Below are 17,502 nucleotides of genomic sequence, written 5' to 3'. Positions count from 1 at the left end.
AAGTTACTTGTTAGCTCCGAATGAGTGACTTTAAGGAGAGACCATTCTTGAATGACTTGCCAGACTATGTGGGTATTCACACGGCTGCGGGATGTTGTTCTCACCACTATGTTAACAACATACCCATATAAAAAGTTAATTTTATAAAAGTGAAGTTTGCAAAGACAGAGTGGTGTGGCGTTCTATTCTCTCTGCCTACCCCTGCGGGGAAGCGGCGTGATGGTTAGTTAGTTAAATAAATGCTTAAAAAATCAGAACTTTATTTATTTATATATATATTTTTCCAAATGGTTGATTTGAGACATGTTTGTATGAGGATGGCGGAAGTCTTCAGGGAGTGATCCTCTTGGGGTCCCTCGGGAACATGCTGGTCTTCCGGATGTTGTCCAGCCCGAGGTACAGCATCACCACCCTCTCCAGACCGATACCGCCGCCTGGAAAACCAGTCAATTTTAGCTCGGACAGTGCCCATAGAACCGCTCGGCACACTGAAACATTTTTTTTTTTGTAATATCGAAATCATTTACTAATAGTATCAAGAATGTACGATGTATGTATGGAAAATGATCTGGCAATGAATGAAGGTAAGTCAAAGGTCATGGTGTTTGAAAGAGAGAAAGATTTGACAGAATGCAAGATTATCGTGCACAATGAATCCCTAGAACAGGTGCAAGAATTTTTATATCTAGGAAGCATGTTCACAAGGGATGGAAAAGTGGATAAGGATATTGAGAGAAGAGTGAATGCAGGGAATAGAATAAATGGTGCTTTGAACAGAGTGATTGGGAATAAGAATATGTCCATGGAAGCCAAGCTAGCGGTTCACAACGGCGTACTAGTACCGACACTAATGTATGGAAGCGAAACATGGAACTGGCAAAGGAAGGATGAAAGCAGAGTGAACGCTGTTGAAATGCGCTCCCTCAGACGAATGTGTGGAAAATCATTGTATGACAGAATCAAAAACGACGATATAAGAAAGGAATGTAAGGCTGAACGAGGAATAATTGAAAAGATTAGAAAGAGCTCTTTGCGGTGGTATGGACATGTGGAGCGAATGGATAGCGAGAGAATGACTAAGAAAATATATGTGGCGAATGTGAGAGGGAAAACAGAACGTGGACGACCGAAAAAGACTTGGCACCATCAGATCAATCAGAACCTAAAATCTGGCGGTGTCAAAAGTCTGCGTAATCGGAGGGCATGTATGACTAGATGTATGGATGTGAAGGAGGCGAGGAGTGTATGTCAGGACAGAAGAGTGTGGCGTTCCATCCTCTCTGCCTACCCCTGCGGGGAAACGGCGTGATGGTAGTAGTAGTAGAAATCATTTGATTGTAATATCGAAATCCTTTAGTACACAACCATGATACAGGATTTACCCACAACGAAGGTTTGATAGTCCCAAGAATTAACAGTAAATATGGGAGTCCAACACTGCAATATGTCGTTACAAACATATTTAATTTGTTGCCGACGGAGGTTAGAGGTCAAAATAAAATATGGAACAAAGGCAAAATAAAGGAATGGGCAAATGATCAAGAGTTCATTTTATGAAAATTGTAAAATGTTTACATTCTTAACTTTTTCCTTTTTATTAGGTTAAAATAAAAAAAAAAGTTTTAAATATGTATAAATTGTGATTTAAATTTTAAAAATTAAAAATAATGTAAACATAGCTTATTCTACATGTGCACATATGTGTAAAATATAAATAAGTATATGGGAAAATATGATTTTAAGATACTGGCATTTTAAGCTACTGTCATTTTGATATATTGGATTTTCAAGGTACATGCTGTCATTTTGATGTCGTTATGTCGATATGTTGGATTTTTGAGCCATTAGTATTTTAATGTTTTGAACTTTTGGCATTTTAATTTTGCACTTTTGAACTATGAGCATTTTAAATTTTGTTATCCTCCTTTAGATCAGACGGAACACGGAGCTGTTAGCATTGGAATGTTTTACAATTTAGAGCTATTTTGAATTGTTGTAATTTTGAGCTATTTTCATTTCGATATGTTGGCATTTTAATGTATTCAATGCAAAAGTCATTAGCATTTTGGTATGTTGGCATTTTAATGTATCAAAAACAAAGGTCATTAGCACTTTGGTATGTTGGCATTTTAATGTATCAAAAGCAAAAGCCTATAGCATTTTGGTATGTTGACATTTTAATGTATCAAAAGCAAAAGCCATTAGCATTTTGGTATGTTGACATTTTAATGTATCAAAAGCAAAAGCCATTAGCATTTTGGTATGTTGACATTTTAATGTATCAAAAGCAAAAGCCATTAGCATTTTGGTATGTTGACATTTTAATGTATCAAAAGCAAAAGCCATTAGCATTTTGGTATGTTGACATTTTAATGTATCAAAAGCAAAGGCCATTATTAGCATTTTGGTATGTTGGCATTTTAATGTATCAAAAGCAGTTTGTCCGCCTCCGTACTGTAATGGTCAGCACATTCGGCTACCGTTCTGGAGGTCCCGGGTGCGATTCTGAAGGGGGGTAAAATAAATATAAGTGATTTTTTCACTGTCATATTTATTCAATATTACCCTGGACTGGTACCTGAAGCGGAGGGCTGATCACCTTTCCTTCATGTGTAAACGATCAAGATAACACTGCGTTTATATGACGCAGTGCCCTATGCACCATTGGGGTGCGGATAAGGGTTTTATTATTATTAAAAGCAAAAGCCGTTATTAGCATTTTGGTATGTTGGCATTTTAATGTATCAAAAGCAAAAGCTAAAGCATTTTGATATGTTGGCAATTTGATATGTTGGCAATTTGTCATGGGTCATTTTGAATACCAGGATTTTTACGCTGGAATAACATTCTGTTAGGATTTTGAGAAAAATTTAGACATGGGATTCAAAAATATCATTAAGGGCTCACCTGCGTGAGGCGGGCATCCCAGCCGGAAGGAGTCAATGTACGCGGCGATCTTGCTGATATCTGAAAGCAGACCACACATTATTAGGCGTCAGTCCGGAATCGGTTGCGGCACATCCGGAGGGCGTCATACGGGACGGGGACTCACCGATGTTGTGGTGCTTGGCCCGCTCCGTGAGGAAGTCCGGGTCGTGGATCCTCTGCGCTCCGGAAATGATCTCCTCCCCCCGCATGAACATGTCGTACGAGTTGGATGATATCTGTAACACATTATAATACATGATAATTTTTCAAATTTTTCAACGTTACCAGATAAATTTTTTTTTGACATCTCATCAAAGATGAAGTCTGGGCATTTACGGGGCTGACGACCGTCACAGGCTGGTTTATATATATTATATACGGCTACTATCCTTGGCTCTACCCGACCCAGTTTCTCCAGGGTATGCTTGGCTACAACAGTCTACAGACTAGAAGGAATGTGTATTTAATTACGCATTTTTATCGATTGTTGCGCGGTATGATGGATAATCCTGAAATTATCCGGAGCATTGGTCTGTATGTTCCCGATAGTTACCTAAGACAGCGTCGGCATAGATTGTTTCACATTCCTATACACAGGACCAACCTGCCGATGGTTATGCCTGTAGGAAGAGTTACCGCTATGTTGAACAATATCACATTGGATATTGATCTGTTCCATGTGTCCGAAGGAGTTTTCCGAAGCGGGATTCTTCTACACCTTTAAGTCTTCTTGCTTACTTTTAATATATACGCCTTGAATATTGTTTGTTATGTATATATTATTTTTTTATTGAATAAATTGAAAAAAATTGAGATTAAGTGATCACTTTACACACGTGTAACATAGAAAGGCACCTACCTTGTCTGTGGGGTCGGGCATGGTGTAGAAGGGTCTCACGGCCAGAGGATACTTGTCCAGGATGTAAAAGTCAGTGTCGTATTTAGCCTTGACCAGTTTCCCCAGGAACTTCTCGTCTGGAGTCGACAGATCGTCTTCCCGGCCTATCGTCACACCTGGAAGGGAATACAGACGCGTTAGGGCACTACGTTATATATGCCAATAACAAAGGTATGGTGATCGGTATGGAAGTCCTGAAGAGGAGAAGGTGGACATGGTTGGGACATGTCCTTAGAATGCCACCTGAGGGCATCAACCCCTCGTGTCTCTTCTTCCAACCCCGAGGATTCCGGCGCCCATTCACCGACTATACTCAGCGGAACTTCGAGACGCCGGACTGACCTGGGAGGAAGCCAAGGAGATGGCGCGTGACAGAGTGACTTGGAGACGTCTCGTGTTGGCCATATGTTCCACCTAGGGAACGAACATGGAAAGAAGAAGAAGAAGAAGATCGGTATAATGTCTCAGGTAGCAGTTGGAATGCATCAAAAATAGGTTTTTAGAAAATAACAAGAAAAGGTGATAAATCACAAGAAAAGCTGATAAATTACAAGAAATTTCGATGAACATGAATAGAAAGGGATAAATCACAAGACAGGGTAATAAATAACAAGAAAATTGGATAAATATCAATGAAATATAATAAATCGCAAGAACAAGCGTCATTAGAAAAAGTGATACGTCACAAGAAAAGGTGCCAAATCACGAAAAGGAGTGATAAATAACAAGAAATAAAAATATTATTTTTTGACATCTCATCAAAGATGAAGAATATGGAAGTCTGGGCATTTACGGGGCTGACGACCGTCATAGGCTGGTTTAAGTGATCGCTTTACACACATCTTTGAAGAGATGTCAAAAAATTATATGAAAATAACTCCTTCAATTGGAGATAATCCAGATTGTGTGAGCAAGTATTTGGACACACTCAAAATGTTAAAGAAATAAAAGCACAAAAGTGACAACAAGAAAAAGAAGGTGCTAAAAATAACGAGATAAAGTGATGAATAACAAGAAAAACACTTAAATAAGTGGAAATATGATAAAGAATGAGAAAGATAAAAAAAAACAAGAAAAAGAGATAAATAACAAGAAAAATAGATAAATAAGTGGAAATACGATCAAGAATGAGAAAGATAAAAAAAACAAGAAAAAGTGATACTTTTGTCCTTTTGTTATTTTCTTGTTTTTACAAGAAAAATTAATAAATAGCAAAAAAAATAGATAAATAAGTGGAAATACGATTAAGAATGAGAAAGATAAAAAAAAAACAAGAAAAAGTGATAAAAAACAAGAAAAAGTGATAAATAACAAGAAAAATTGATAAACCAACATACCCGCCTCCTTGAGCATCTCGACGGCCTGGTAGAACTCTAGCCTCAGCGGCGGATCCAGGAACTTGAACGGCTCCACTTCGTACTGCTGCCCGACGGCTTCAATCTCCGCCGCGTAGCTGCAAACCAACCGCACCAATGTGCAAAGCAAACAAATTAGGCGAATGTCGTTGGAAACGGGAGCAGAGGAATACCGAGAAATACCGAGAGAGTCTTCTTCTTCTTCTTCTTCTTACCCTTATCCGCGCCCCAATGGTGCATAGGGCACAGCATATAGAAGCAGTGTTATCTTGATCGTTAAATACACAAAGGAAAGGTGATCAGAAATAGTTGAGAGTCTTCTATTTCTTCTTCTTCTTACCCTTATCCGCACCCCAATGGTGCATAGGGCACTGCATCGTATAGAAGCAGTGTTATCTTGATCGTTAAATGCACGAAGGAAAGGTGATCAGAAATACTTGAGTCTTCTTCTTCTTCTAACCCTTATCCGCACCCAAATGGTGCGTAGGGCACTGCATCGTATAGAAGCAGTGTTATCTTGATCGTTAAATGCGCGAAGGAAAGGTGATCAGCCTTCCGCTTCAGGTGCCAGTCCAGGGTCGTATTAAATAAATATTAGACTGAAAAATTGCTAATATTTATTTTGACCCTCGCGGGAATCGAACCCGGGACCTCCGGCATGGTAGCCTAGCGCGCTAACCACTGCACTACGGAGGTCAGGTGTAATAGATTTTTGGCACGATGTATTGGCTAATAAATTAATATGAAGAATCACAAGACTATCGGTGGCATTCTTATTGACATCTGTAGGGAACTAAGGGAGATATGAAGGTTTAAACTTTACATATTTTAATAAAACGAGAAACACACGTCATTAAATTTCCCTCATCTAATGTCCGCCTCCGCAGTGTAATGGTCAGCACGCCCGGCTACCGTTCTGGAGGTCCCGGGTTCGATTCCCAAATACGGGGGGGTCTAATAAATATAAGTGATTCATTCACTCTGATATTTATTCAATATCACCCTGGACTGGTACCTGAAGCGGAGGGCTGATCACCTTTCCTTCATGTGTTAACGATCAGGTTAACACTGCGTCTATATGATGCAGTGCCCTATGCACCATTGGGGTGCGGATAAGGGTTTATTATTATTATATTTGGGAAGAATGTTTTCTAGGGATGGAAAGATTGATAAATATATAGAGGAAGTAGAGAGAATTCTGGGAACAGGGTGAATGGAGCACAGAAATCAGTTAAAGCAAATAAAAACATGATATGTTTTTTTTACATCATGATGCAGTGCCCTATGCACCATCGAGGTGCAGATAAGGGTTTGAAGCAATGTAATATAAGCTAACTAAAGAAATAAAAAAATTATAAAAGAATAATTGGCAGGCAAGTATGAGATCATGAATGTGGAAGAGGCGAAGATTAGTTAGTTGACTCACTGCTCCGCCAGCCCCCTGAACATCAGCGTGAAGGTCTCCCCGATGGTGTCCAGGACCTCGTGGTAGTGGAATTTGAACGCCATCTCCAGGTCCAGGCCCACAAACTCGGTCAGGTGGCGGTGGGTGTTGGAGTCCTCGGCCCGGAACACCGCTCCCACCGTGAACACCTGAAGATGGAAACCAGGTCCTGACTCAATGCTACATGAATTATACAATGTGTAGGACTTTCCAAATGAAAAAACAAAGAATTACACAAAACAAGGTATGTATAAACCAAGAGCAATTTAGATAAATTTGTCTTCTTCACGATAATAATAAACCATATCCGCTCCCTAGGTGGAGCATATGGAGTCCACGAACTGTCTCCAGGCTTTTTTGTCGGCTGCCAGCTCCCTTGCATCCTCCCAAGTCAGATCCGCGTCTCGAAGTTCTCACGAGAACTGCCGACGAATTGTCAGCAGTGGTCGTCCTGGGCGGCGCGAACCTGATGCCTTGTAAAAGACAACATCTTCAAGATAACACTACATTTATTTGATGCAGTGCCCTATGCACCATCGGGTGCGGATAAGGGTTTATCCAGACCCGACGGTGCATAGGGCACTGCATCATACAAACCCAGTGTTATCTCGACCGTTAACACATGAAGGAAATGTGATCAGCCCTCCGCTCCAGGTACCGATATAAACTAGACAAAAATATCCACATCTTCTAGTACACAACCATGATACAGGATTTACACATAACGAAGGTTTGATAGAATTAACAGTAAATATGGGAGTCTAACACTGCAATATATCTTTTTTTTTTTTTTGACATCTTATCAAAGATGAAGAAGAATATGGAAGTCTGGGCATTTACGGATTAAATTAAATTATAAGCTTAATAATAAAAATGAAAATGGTATTTTCTGGCGTTTCTCATGTGTGTGATTATAATCCAGGATTCGGATCTCACATACTAATATAAGAGTTTCTCCTTAAAAAAAAAAAAGGCTTCTTTACATCTCACCAGTAGATGTCTCTAGTGAAGTTCTAATGATTCATGAACAAGGTTTCTAAATTGGTTCATATATGTATATAGAACTTCCAAGAATTTGAGTAGTGTGGTTGTCAATAATGGGTAGAATTGGTGAATGTTACACGTGTGTAAAGTGATCACTTAAACCAGCCTATGACGGTCGTCAGCCCCGTAAATGCCCAGACTTCCATATTCTTCTTCATCTTTGATGAGATGTCAAAAAATAATACGAAAATAACTCCTGTAATTGGAGATAATCCAGATTTTGTGAACAAGTATTTGGACACACTCAAAATGTTGCAATATATCGTTACAAACATTTTTAATTTGTTGCCGACAGAGGTTAGAGGTCAAAATAAAATATGGAACAAAGGCAAAATAAAGGAATGGGTAAATGATCAAGAGTCCATTCTATGAAAATTGTAAAATGTTAATATTCTTAATTTTTTTTGTCTTTTTTGTGTGTATATTAGGTTAAACATACACACAAAAATGTATATTTTGTCCGCTTCCGTGGTGTAGTGGTCAGCGTGTTTAGCTACCGTGCTGGAGGTCCCGGGTTCGATTCCCAGGGGGGCGAAAATAAATATTAGTGATTTTATTTTATTTATTGTTTGGGCATTAACTTTGTGGTAAGACATGTTACAATGATTAAAGAAAACACTTGTTTTTTACCACTTGAGTTTTATTATAGACTACATGTTTCAAAAGTTAAACTTCCATCATTCAGGTCTGTATAATAACTATATTATTATACAGACCTGAATGATGGAAGTTTAACTTCTGAAACATGTAGTCTATAATAAAACTTAAGTGGTAAAAAACGAAGTGTTTTCTTTAATCATTAGTGATTTTACACTGAAATATTTATTTAATATTACCCTGGACTGGTTCCTGAAGCGCCAGAGTGATCACCTTGCCTTCGTGTGAATATCAAGATAACACAGCGTCAATTTGATGCAGTGCCCTATGCACCATTGGGTGCGGATAAGGGTTATAAGTAAGTAATATCAGGTTAAAATGGTTAAAAACAATAAAAAAAAATACATTAAAAAAGAACTCCACCGACAAGACACACAAGGTGGCTTGGTGGGTCTCTGCAATGAAAAATATTTGAAATATGTTTATAATTATTCTTGAAATGAATTTATACAATTTATGCAAATAAATAAAAATCCCTAGTGTAATGGTCAGCACGCTCGGCTACCGTACTGGAGGTCCCGGGCTCGATTCCCAGGGGGGGTCAAATAAATATAAGTGATTTTTTCACTGTAATATTTATTCAACACTACCCTGGACTGGTACCTGAAGCAAAGGGCTGATCACCTTTCCTTCATGTGTTAATGATCAGGATATCATTGCGTTTATATGATGCAGTGCCCTATGCACCATTGGGTGCGGATGAGGGTTTAAATAAAATAAAATAATAAAAAATAAAAATAAAAGTTTGTAAAACTACCACCAAATTTTCTAGAAGTGCCCCCATGTAGGCAGTGAAAGAGATCAGTATTTAGTTAGTCAGCTAGATCCGATTCCGACCCGACGTTGGCCGGTACACAGACACCTCCGCAACCCCGACCAGCGCCGCAGACAGATCACCTCATCTGGTGACCCCGCTAACCTCGGGAACACGAAAGTGTGGCTGGTTTAAGTGATCACCTTTTCAAAGTCGGCCGCTATGGCCATCTGCTTGTAGAGCTGCGGGCTCTGCGCGAGGTAGGCTGAACTCTTGAAGTAGCTGACGGTGAAGACGTTGGCACCGCCCTCCGACGCAGCCGAGATGATCTTGGGCGTGTGGATCTCCACGAACCCTGCAAAAATAAGACTAAACTGACTAACAAGCAGCCAGATTGATTTTTGGAATTTCTAAATTCAGTCACATCACCCCGCTACTTCACAAACTCCACTGGTTACGCTTTCCCCAAAGGGTTGAGTATAAACTCTGCCTCTCTCTAACCCTTATCCGCACCCGATGGTGCATAGGGCACTGCATCATATAAACGCAGCGTTATCTTAATCGTTAACACTTGAAGGAAAAGTAATCAGCCATCCGCTTCAGATACCAGTCCAGGGTTATTGAGGGTGAAAAGATCACTTATATTTATTTGACCTCCCCTGGGAATCGAACCCGGGACCCCCCTTGAGGTATTATTTTACGAAAATGGCGCTATATAAGTTATCCAAATTTTTTATTATTATTATTAACCATCAAGTTGCATCTCCGCAGGGATAGGCAGAGAGAACAGACGCCACACCAATCTGTCTGTACAAACAATCTTCGCCTCTTACACATTCATACATCTCCTCATATAAACCCGCCTGCTGTTCCGACTCCTGAACTGAGCGCGCCCGAGTATTTGAAATACTCGATCATGACAAGTTTTCCTCGGTCTTCCTCTACTCCAATTTCTACATTGCTATATTCGCTTCATAAATGTGTTTTGCAATGATTAAGGAAACACTAGTTTTTATACCACTTGAGTATTATTAAAGACTACTAGTTTCGGAGGCTAAGCTCCCATCATCAGGTCTGAATAATAACTAAAATATAAAATATAAAATCGTTCTATAAATAAGGAGAGTAGTCATTAATAAAACTCAAATGGTATAAAAACAAATGTTTTCTTAATCATTGTAACATGTCTTACCACAAAGTTAATGCCGAACAATAAATAAATGTTTTTTACTATTATTTCTTCATTCGTTCGATCCACATAGCCAAACCATCCCAACATACTATCCTTAGTTTGCTGGATAGTGCTCATCTCAGCCTTGCACCCTTTCCTTATATCACCATTGGAACATCTACCATACATGGTCTTGCCGCACTGAGAGATGGCATCCCGACTGCATCCAGTCTACTCTCATCCTTCCCAAACCATCCCAAGCCGCCTTCCTTAGTTTGCTGGATAGTGCTCATCTCAGCCTTGCACCCTTTCCTTATATCACCATTGGAACATCTACCATACATGGTCTTGCCGCACTGAGAGATGGCATCCCGACTGCATCCAGTCTACTCTCATCCTTCCCAAACCATCCCAAGCCGCCTTCCTTAGTTTGCTGGATAGTGCTCATCTCAGCCTTGCACCCTTTCCTTATATCACCATTGGAACATCTACCATACATGGTCTTGCCGCACTGAGAGATGGCATCCCGACTGCATCCAGTCTACTCTCATCCTTCCCAAACCATCCCAAGCCGCCTTCCTTAGTTTGCTGGATAGTGCTCATCTCAGCCTTGCACCCTTTCCTTATATCACCATTGGAACATCTACCATACATGGTCTTGCCGCACTGAGAGATGGCATCCCGACTGCATCCAGTCTACTCTCATCCTTCCCAAACCATCCCAAGCCGCCTTCCTTAGTTTGCTGGATAGTGCTCATCTCAGCCTTGCACCCTTTCCTTATATCACCATTGGAACATCTACCATACATGGTCTTGCCGCACTGAGAGATGGCATCCCGACTGCATCCAGTCTACTCTCATCCTTCCCAAACCATCCCAAGCCGCCTTCCTTAGTTTGCTGGATAGTGCTCATCTCAGCCTTGCACCCTTTCCTTATATCACCATTGGAACATCTACCATACATGGTCTTGCCGCACTGAGAGATGGCATCCCGACTGCATCCAGTCTACTCTCATCCTTCCCAAACCATCCCAACCCGCCTTCCTTAGTTTGCTGGATAGTGCTCATCTCAGCCTTGCACCCTTTCCTTATATCACCATTGGAACATCTACCATACATGGTCTTGCCGCACTGAGAGATGGCATCCCGACTGCATCCAGTCTACTCTCATCCTTCCCAAACCATCCCAACCCGCCTTCCTTAGTTTGCTGGATAGTGCTCATCTCAGCCTTGCACCCTTTCCTTATATCACCATTGGAACATCTACCATACATGGTCTTGCCGCACTGAGAGATGGCATCCCGACTGCATCCAGTCTACTCTCATCCTTCCCAAACCATCCCAACCCGCCTTCCTTAGTTTGCTGGATAGTGCTCATCTCAGCCTTGCACCCTTTCCTTATATCACCATTGGAACATCTACCATACATGGTCTTGCCGCACTGAGAGATGGCATCCCGACTGCATCCAGTCTACTCTCATCCTTCCCAAACCATCACAACCCGCCTTCCTTAGTTTGAAAAATATTTAGTACATTTAAAAAAATAATTAAACAATGCCTTTTCTTCAAAATGCAAAAACAACACTTTCTGCCCTGTAGCGGGTAAATGTAAAGTTAAAAAAATGCCGCTTTTGCTGGGATATAGTTCATTTTCTGGGCACTACAAAAACATGCACAACTGAAAATTTACGATTTTTGATATATGACGTTCTTGAAAGGAGTGAGCGATATATGGTTTTGCCGCACATTGAGTAAGTTCCCTACCTTTCTCGGTTAGAATGTCCCGGAAGAGCTTGCAGACGCCGGCCTCCAGCCTGAAGATGGCCTGGTTGGCCGGAGTCCTCAGGTCCAGGACTCGGTTGTCCAACCGGGTATCTTGGTTCACTCGGATCTTCAGGGCTTCCGGGTCCTGAGACATACAATCGGACTTCAGCATTCCGCGACCAGCTCAGCAGTGCCGAGCATTAGCGGCGATCCGTGAGAGATATCACAACAAATACGTTTAAAAGTGTCACATAGATAAAGAAGAATATGGAAGTCTGGGCATTTACGGGGCTTATGACCGTCATTTTTTTCAATTTCAATATATTTGTTTTCAATTAACATATTGTAGTCATGCAGGAGAAAGTGACCAAGTGCATTTCTTACAAAACCGTAATCATCGACTATTTGATATATTACTAGTTTAATATTGCCCTGAAAACATCCCAAAGGATTTTAAACTCGGAAGTATAATATATTGACTTGTTAAAAATGACTAACTGCATTGGTGTTTATTTTGTTGCCAAGCAAAAGTGACTTAAATGGCCCTCCTGAACATTTTACGTTTTGGTAGTTGGTCACTTTCTCCTGTACGACTACGATATACATTACAAGCTAAAAAATTTAAAGCGTATACATTAAAATGGAAAATATGCAAGAATACTATTGCTAAAGGTGTAGAAGAATTCAGTTTCGGAAAACTCCTTCAGACACATGGAACAGATCAATATCCAATGAGATATTGTTCAACATATGGGAGCAGTCATAGGCTTGGTTAAGTGATCAATTTACATACGTGTAACACTCACCAATTCTACCCACGATTGACAACCGCGCTACTCAAATTCTCGAAACTTCAAGATATATTGTTCAAATTTGAATTTCACTAGAGACATCTATTTTTGTCCGCCTCCGTAGTGTAATGGTCAGCACGCTCGGCTACCGTTCTGGAGGTTCCGGGTTCGATTCCCAAGGGGGGTAAAATAAATAAAAGTGATTTTTTCACTGTCATATTTATTCTATATTACCCTGGACTGGTACCTGAAGCGGAGGGCTGATCACCTTTCCTTCATGTGTTAATGATCAAGATAACACTGCGTTCATATGACGCAGTGCCCTATGCACCATTGGGGTGCGGATAAGGGTTTTATTTTATTATTTAGAGACATCTATAGGTGAGATGAAGAAGCTTTTTTTACTGAGCAGAAGCTTTTTAATTAGTATGTGAGGTCCGAATCCTGGATTATAATCACACACACGAGAAACGCCAGAAAATATCCTTTTCATTTTATTATTTAAGCTTATAATTTAACCAGATAATTTATTTACAGCATTTTGAGTGTGTTTAAATACTTGTTTGCCTGTGTAGTGTAATGGTCAGCACGCTCGGCTACCGCACTGAAGTTCACGGGTTCGATTCCCAGTGAGGGAGGTTAAATAAATATAAGCGATTTTTTCACTCTAATATTTATTCAATATTACCCTGGACTGGTACCTGAAGCGGAAGGCTGATCACCTTTCCTTCGTGTGTTTACGATCAAGATAACACTACGTTTATATCATGCAGTGCCCTATGTACCATCAGGTGTGGATAAGGGTTTTATTATTATTAAATACTTGTTCTCAAATCTGGATTATCAGAAGTTATTTTTTACAACATTTTTAGTGTAAAAAAATTATCTGGTCAAATTATAAGCTTAAATAATAAAAATTAAAATGATATTTTCTGGCGTTTCTCATGTGTGTGATTATAATCCAGGATTCGGACCTCACATACTAATAAAAGAGTTCTGCTCTATAAAAAAGCTTCTTTTCATCTCACCAACAGATGTCTTTAGTGAAGTTCTAGCGATTCAATAATAATGTTTCAAAATTGGTTCATATATATAGAAATTCCAAGAATTTGAGTAGTGTGGTTGTCAATAATGGGTAGAATTGGTCTATGTTACACGTGTGTAAAGTGATCACTTAAACCAGCCTATGATGGTCGTCAGCCCTGTAAATGCCCAGACTTCCATATTCTTCTTCATCTTTGATGAGATGTCAAAAAATAAGTTAATAAAACTATTATATCTTGTATTATATAACATTAAACCACGAGTGTAAGTCCCTCTCCAAGCACAAGAGCACAGTCTCTTTTATGGAGAGGCACAGCGAATCGAAATATAAAAGTTCTCCATATGTATAAATGATTCAAATGTATTATGTTATAAATAAAAATGCAAATATATTAAATAAATAAAAAATAATAATAATAAAAAAAAGTTATTTTTTACATTATTTTAAAAAACAACTCCTTATCGGAGATAATCCAGATTTGTGAAAGAGTCCAAACGGACACTCAAAATGTTGACGCAGCATTACACTCACATTGGACTTCTCGGGTCTCGACGCGTCTTCTATCTGCAGGGGCAGCTGGCTCTTGGCGGCGGAGACGACGAACATCTGCGTCGCGTGCAGCTCCACGTGCTTCTGCGTACACGACTCTACGGGCACGACCACGCGTACAACAGTCGCCTCCACGTCCACGATGGACTCCTTCGAGACACTGCAAACGTGGACATGTCCGATTTTGAAATAGAAAGATTTAAATTGGAAATAGAGTGAGCGAAAGGTGTGCGGTTTATGAAAATTGATGAAGCAATACCGACACTAATGTATGGAAGCGAAACATGGAACTGGCAAAGGAAGGATGAAAACAGAGCGAACGCTGTTGAAAAAGGAATGTAAGGCTGAATGAAGAATAATTGAAAAGATTAGGAAGAGTTCTTTGAGGCGGTATGGACATGTGGAGCGAATGGATAACGAGAGAATGACTAAGAAAATATATGTGGCGAATGTGAGAGGGAAAACAGAAAACGAGGACGACCGAAAAAGACTTGGCACGATCAGATCAATCAGAACCTAAAATCTGGCGGTGTCAAAAGTCTGCGTAATCGGAGGGCATGTATGACTAGATGTATGGATGTGAGAAGGAGGCGAGGAGTGTATGTCAGGACAGAAGAGTGGCGTTCCATCCTCTCTGCCTACCCCTGCGGTTATTATATTATAATATTACTTACAAATAAGTAATATTAATATTAATAATGTGAAATAAGGAAGGAATGCAAAGCTGAGACAAGCATTATCGATAAAATTAAGAAAGGTGTGTTGAGATGGTTTGGAGTGAGGAAAGAACGGTAAAACAAATTTATGAGGGGAATTTAATTGGAAAAAGGAGCAGAGGAAGACCGAGAAAAACTTGGCACGATCGAGTATGCCAAATACTTGAAAGTGGTCAGGTTAGGAGTTGAATCAGTCGGCGGGTATGTATGAGGAGATGCATGAATGTGGAAGAGGCGAAGAATGTTTGCAAGGACAGAGTGGTGTGGCGTTCTATTCTCTCTGCCTACGCCTGCGGAGAAGCGGCGTGATGGTTAGTTAGTTTTTTTTATTTTTTTATACTTACCAGTTGTGGCTTAGGGGGTAGGAAGAGAGAATGACTATGATATAACCCTAAGTAGTTGTCAAGGATGTAGTTGTCTCACCCGCCGGCAAATTTGACCATCTGCTTGCTGACCGTGTCGGTGACGAGGACCAGGCTCTGCACGGTGGAGGACTGCTGACGCAGCACCACGAAGCACTGCTTCCCCTTCGCCCGCGAAGTGTGCACACGAGCTGGAACCGTAATTCATCCATATCAACACATTGTTTCCGGGAGACGCTTAAAGGTCTCTTACACACTGTTAGTACAGCGCGAGAGACGGCTGCAAACATTGTACAGATGGGAATTGGGTGTTGCGGCTACTTGTGATTAGTATACTGAGGGTCGAGCGGCAGACTGCCAGAGTATAATTAGGGTCCTTTTCCATACTGTCGGTAGAGAGCGGGAGACGCTTGCGAGCGTTCTATTTGCTTACTTTAGGTAGAGCGCGAGAGACGCCTGCAAACATTGTACAGATGGGAATTGGGTGTTGCGGCTACTTGTGATTAGTATACTGAGGGTCGGGCGGCAGACTGCCAGAGTATAATTAGGGTCCTTTTCCATACTGTCGGTAGAGAGCGGGAGACGCTTGCGAGCGTTCTATTTGCTTACTTTAGGTAGAGCGCGAGAGACGCCTGCAAACATTGTACAGATGGGAATTGGGTGTTGCGGCTACTTGTGATTAGTATACTGAGGGTCGGGCGGCAGACTGCCAGAGTATAATTAGGGTCCTTTTCCATACTGTCGGTAGAGAGCGGGAGACGCTTGCGAGCGTTCTATTTGCTTACTTTAGGTAGAGCGCGAGAGACGCCTGCAAACATTGTACAGATGGGAATTGGGTGTTGCGGCTACTTGTGATTAGTATACTGAGGGTCGGGCGGCAGACTGCCAGAGTATAATTAGGGTCCTTTTCCATACTGTCGGTAGAGAGCGGGAGACGCTTGCGAGCGTTCTATTTGCTTACTTTAGGTAGAGCGCGAGAGACGCCTGCAAACATTGTACAGATGGGAATTGGGTGTTGCGGCTACTTGTGATTAGTATACTGAGGGTCGGGCGGCAGACTGCCAGAGTATAATTAGGGTCCTTTTCCATACTGTCGGTAGAGAGCGGGAGACGCTTGCGAGCGTTCTATTTGCTTACTTTAGGTAGAGCGCGAGAGACGCCTGCAAACATTGTACAGATGGGAATTGGGTGTTGCGGCTACTTGTGATTAGTATACTGAGGGTCGGGCGGCAGACTGCCAGAGTATAATTAGGGTCCTTTTCCATACTGTTGGAAGAGAGCGGGAGACGCTTGCGAGCGTTCTATTTGCTTACTTTAGGTAGAGCGCGAGAGACGCCTGCAAACATTGTACAGATGGGAATTGGGTGTTGCGGCTACTTGTGATTAGTATACTGAGGGTCGGGCGGCAAAATTTGGCAATACACAACGGAGTTAAGAAATTGATTTTCAAACAAAAAACAAGCTAAGAGTGTCAGAAATGAAGAATCTAAGGAGCATATCGGGCAAGAGTCTACGGGATAAAATAAGGAACGCCAGGATAAGGGAAATATGCGAGATGGAAGATGTCGTTAGGTGGGGAAGGCAACGAAGGAGACAATGGTATGCGCGTGTGAGGAGAATGGAACCATCCAGACTCCCCCACATTGCACTGCACGGCCAACTCCAAGGCAGACCACCAAAGAGACGAATTGACAGCTGGGAATCCACATTGCAGGAGATTAATCCCTCTTGAAAACAGGTCACAAAGCCTACACCAAGCAGAAGAAGAAGAAGAAATTGATAATACCTCTGACCCACACTGTTTTCCCGGCAAATCCTCCATCTAAGTCCTTTATGTTAGTGTAAACACGGTCTCGGTTCTCCCCGGTAGACTGGATGAGCTTCGTAACTCCGTATTTATCAGCCGAGTAGTCTACGGAGTCGGTTTGATCTTCTGCTCCTTGTGGTTGAGTAGATGCCTATAAAAAAAAATAGTCAAAACATTTTAAGTTCAGTATGTTATAATAAAAATAATAAATAATAAA

General features: G+C 41.0%; 1 protein-coding gene across 2 annotated transcripts in view; it reads right to left on the bottom strand.

Annotated features, from left to right (window-relative positions):
- Positions 1-243: 243 nt before the first annotated feature.
- AspRS (aspartyl-tRNA synthetase) overlaps positions 244-17,502 on the bottom strand; it is a 36,233-nt gene continuing 18,974 nt past the window's right edge. For both annotated transcript variants that reach the window (XM_088265998.1, XM_088265997.1), the window contains exons 3-13: positions 17,265-17,436; positions 15,540-15,669; positions 14,383-14,560; positions 12,016-12,160; positions 9,284-9,435; positions 6,608-6,774; positions 5,164-5,279; positions 3,788-3,942; positions 3,053-3,164; positions 2,908-2,967; positions 244-434 (exon numbers count right to left, since the gene is read on the bottom strand). In XM_088265998.1, coding sequence (XP_088122124.1) covers positions 331-434; positions 2,908-2,967; positions 3,053-3,164; positions 3,788-3,942; positions 5,164-5,279; positions 6,608-6,774; positions 9,284-9,435; positions 12,016-12,160; positions 14,383-14,560; positions 15,540-15,669; positions 17,265-17,436 — 1,491 coding nt within the window. In that variant the 3' untranslated portion in view covers positions 244-330. The remainder of the gene's footprint in view (positions 435-2,907; positions 2,968-3,052; positions 3,165-3,787; positions 3,943-5,163; positions 5,280-6,607; positions 6,775-9,283; positions 9,436-12,015; positions 12,161-14,382; positions 14,561-15,539; positions 15,670-17,264; positions 17,437-17,502) is intronic.

This window comes from Brachycentrus maculatus, unplaced genomic scaffold (assembly GCF_059751285.1).
Source record: "Brachycentrus maculatus isolate JH-2025_06_01 unplaced genomic scaffold, ASM5975128v1 h1tg000259l, whole genome shotgun sequence".
Classification (NCBI taxonomy): Eukaryota; Metazoa; Arthropoda; class Insecta; order Trichoptera; family Brachycentridae; genus Brachycentrus; species Brachycentrus maculatus.
Note: the sequence above shows the minus strand (reverse complement) of the source record. Positions and strands in the feature narration are given on the sequence as shown.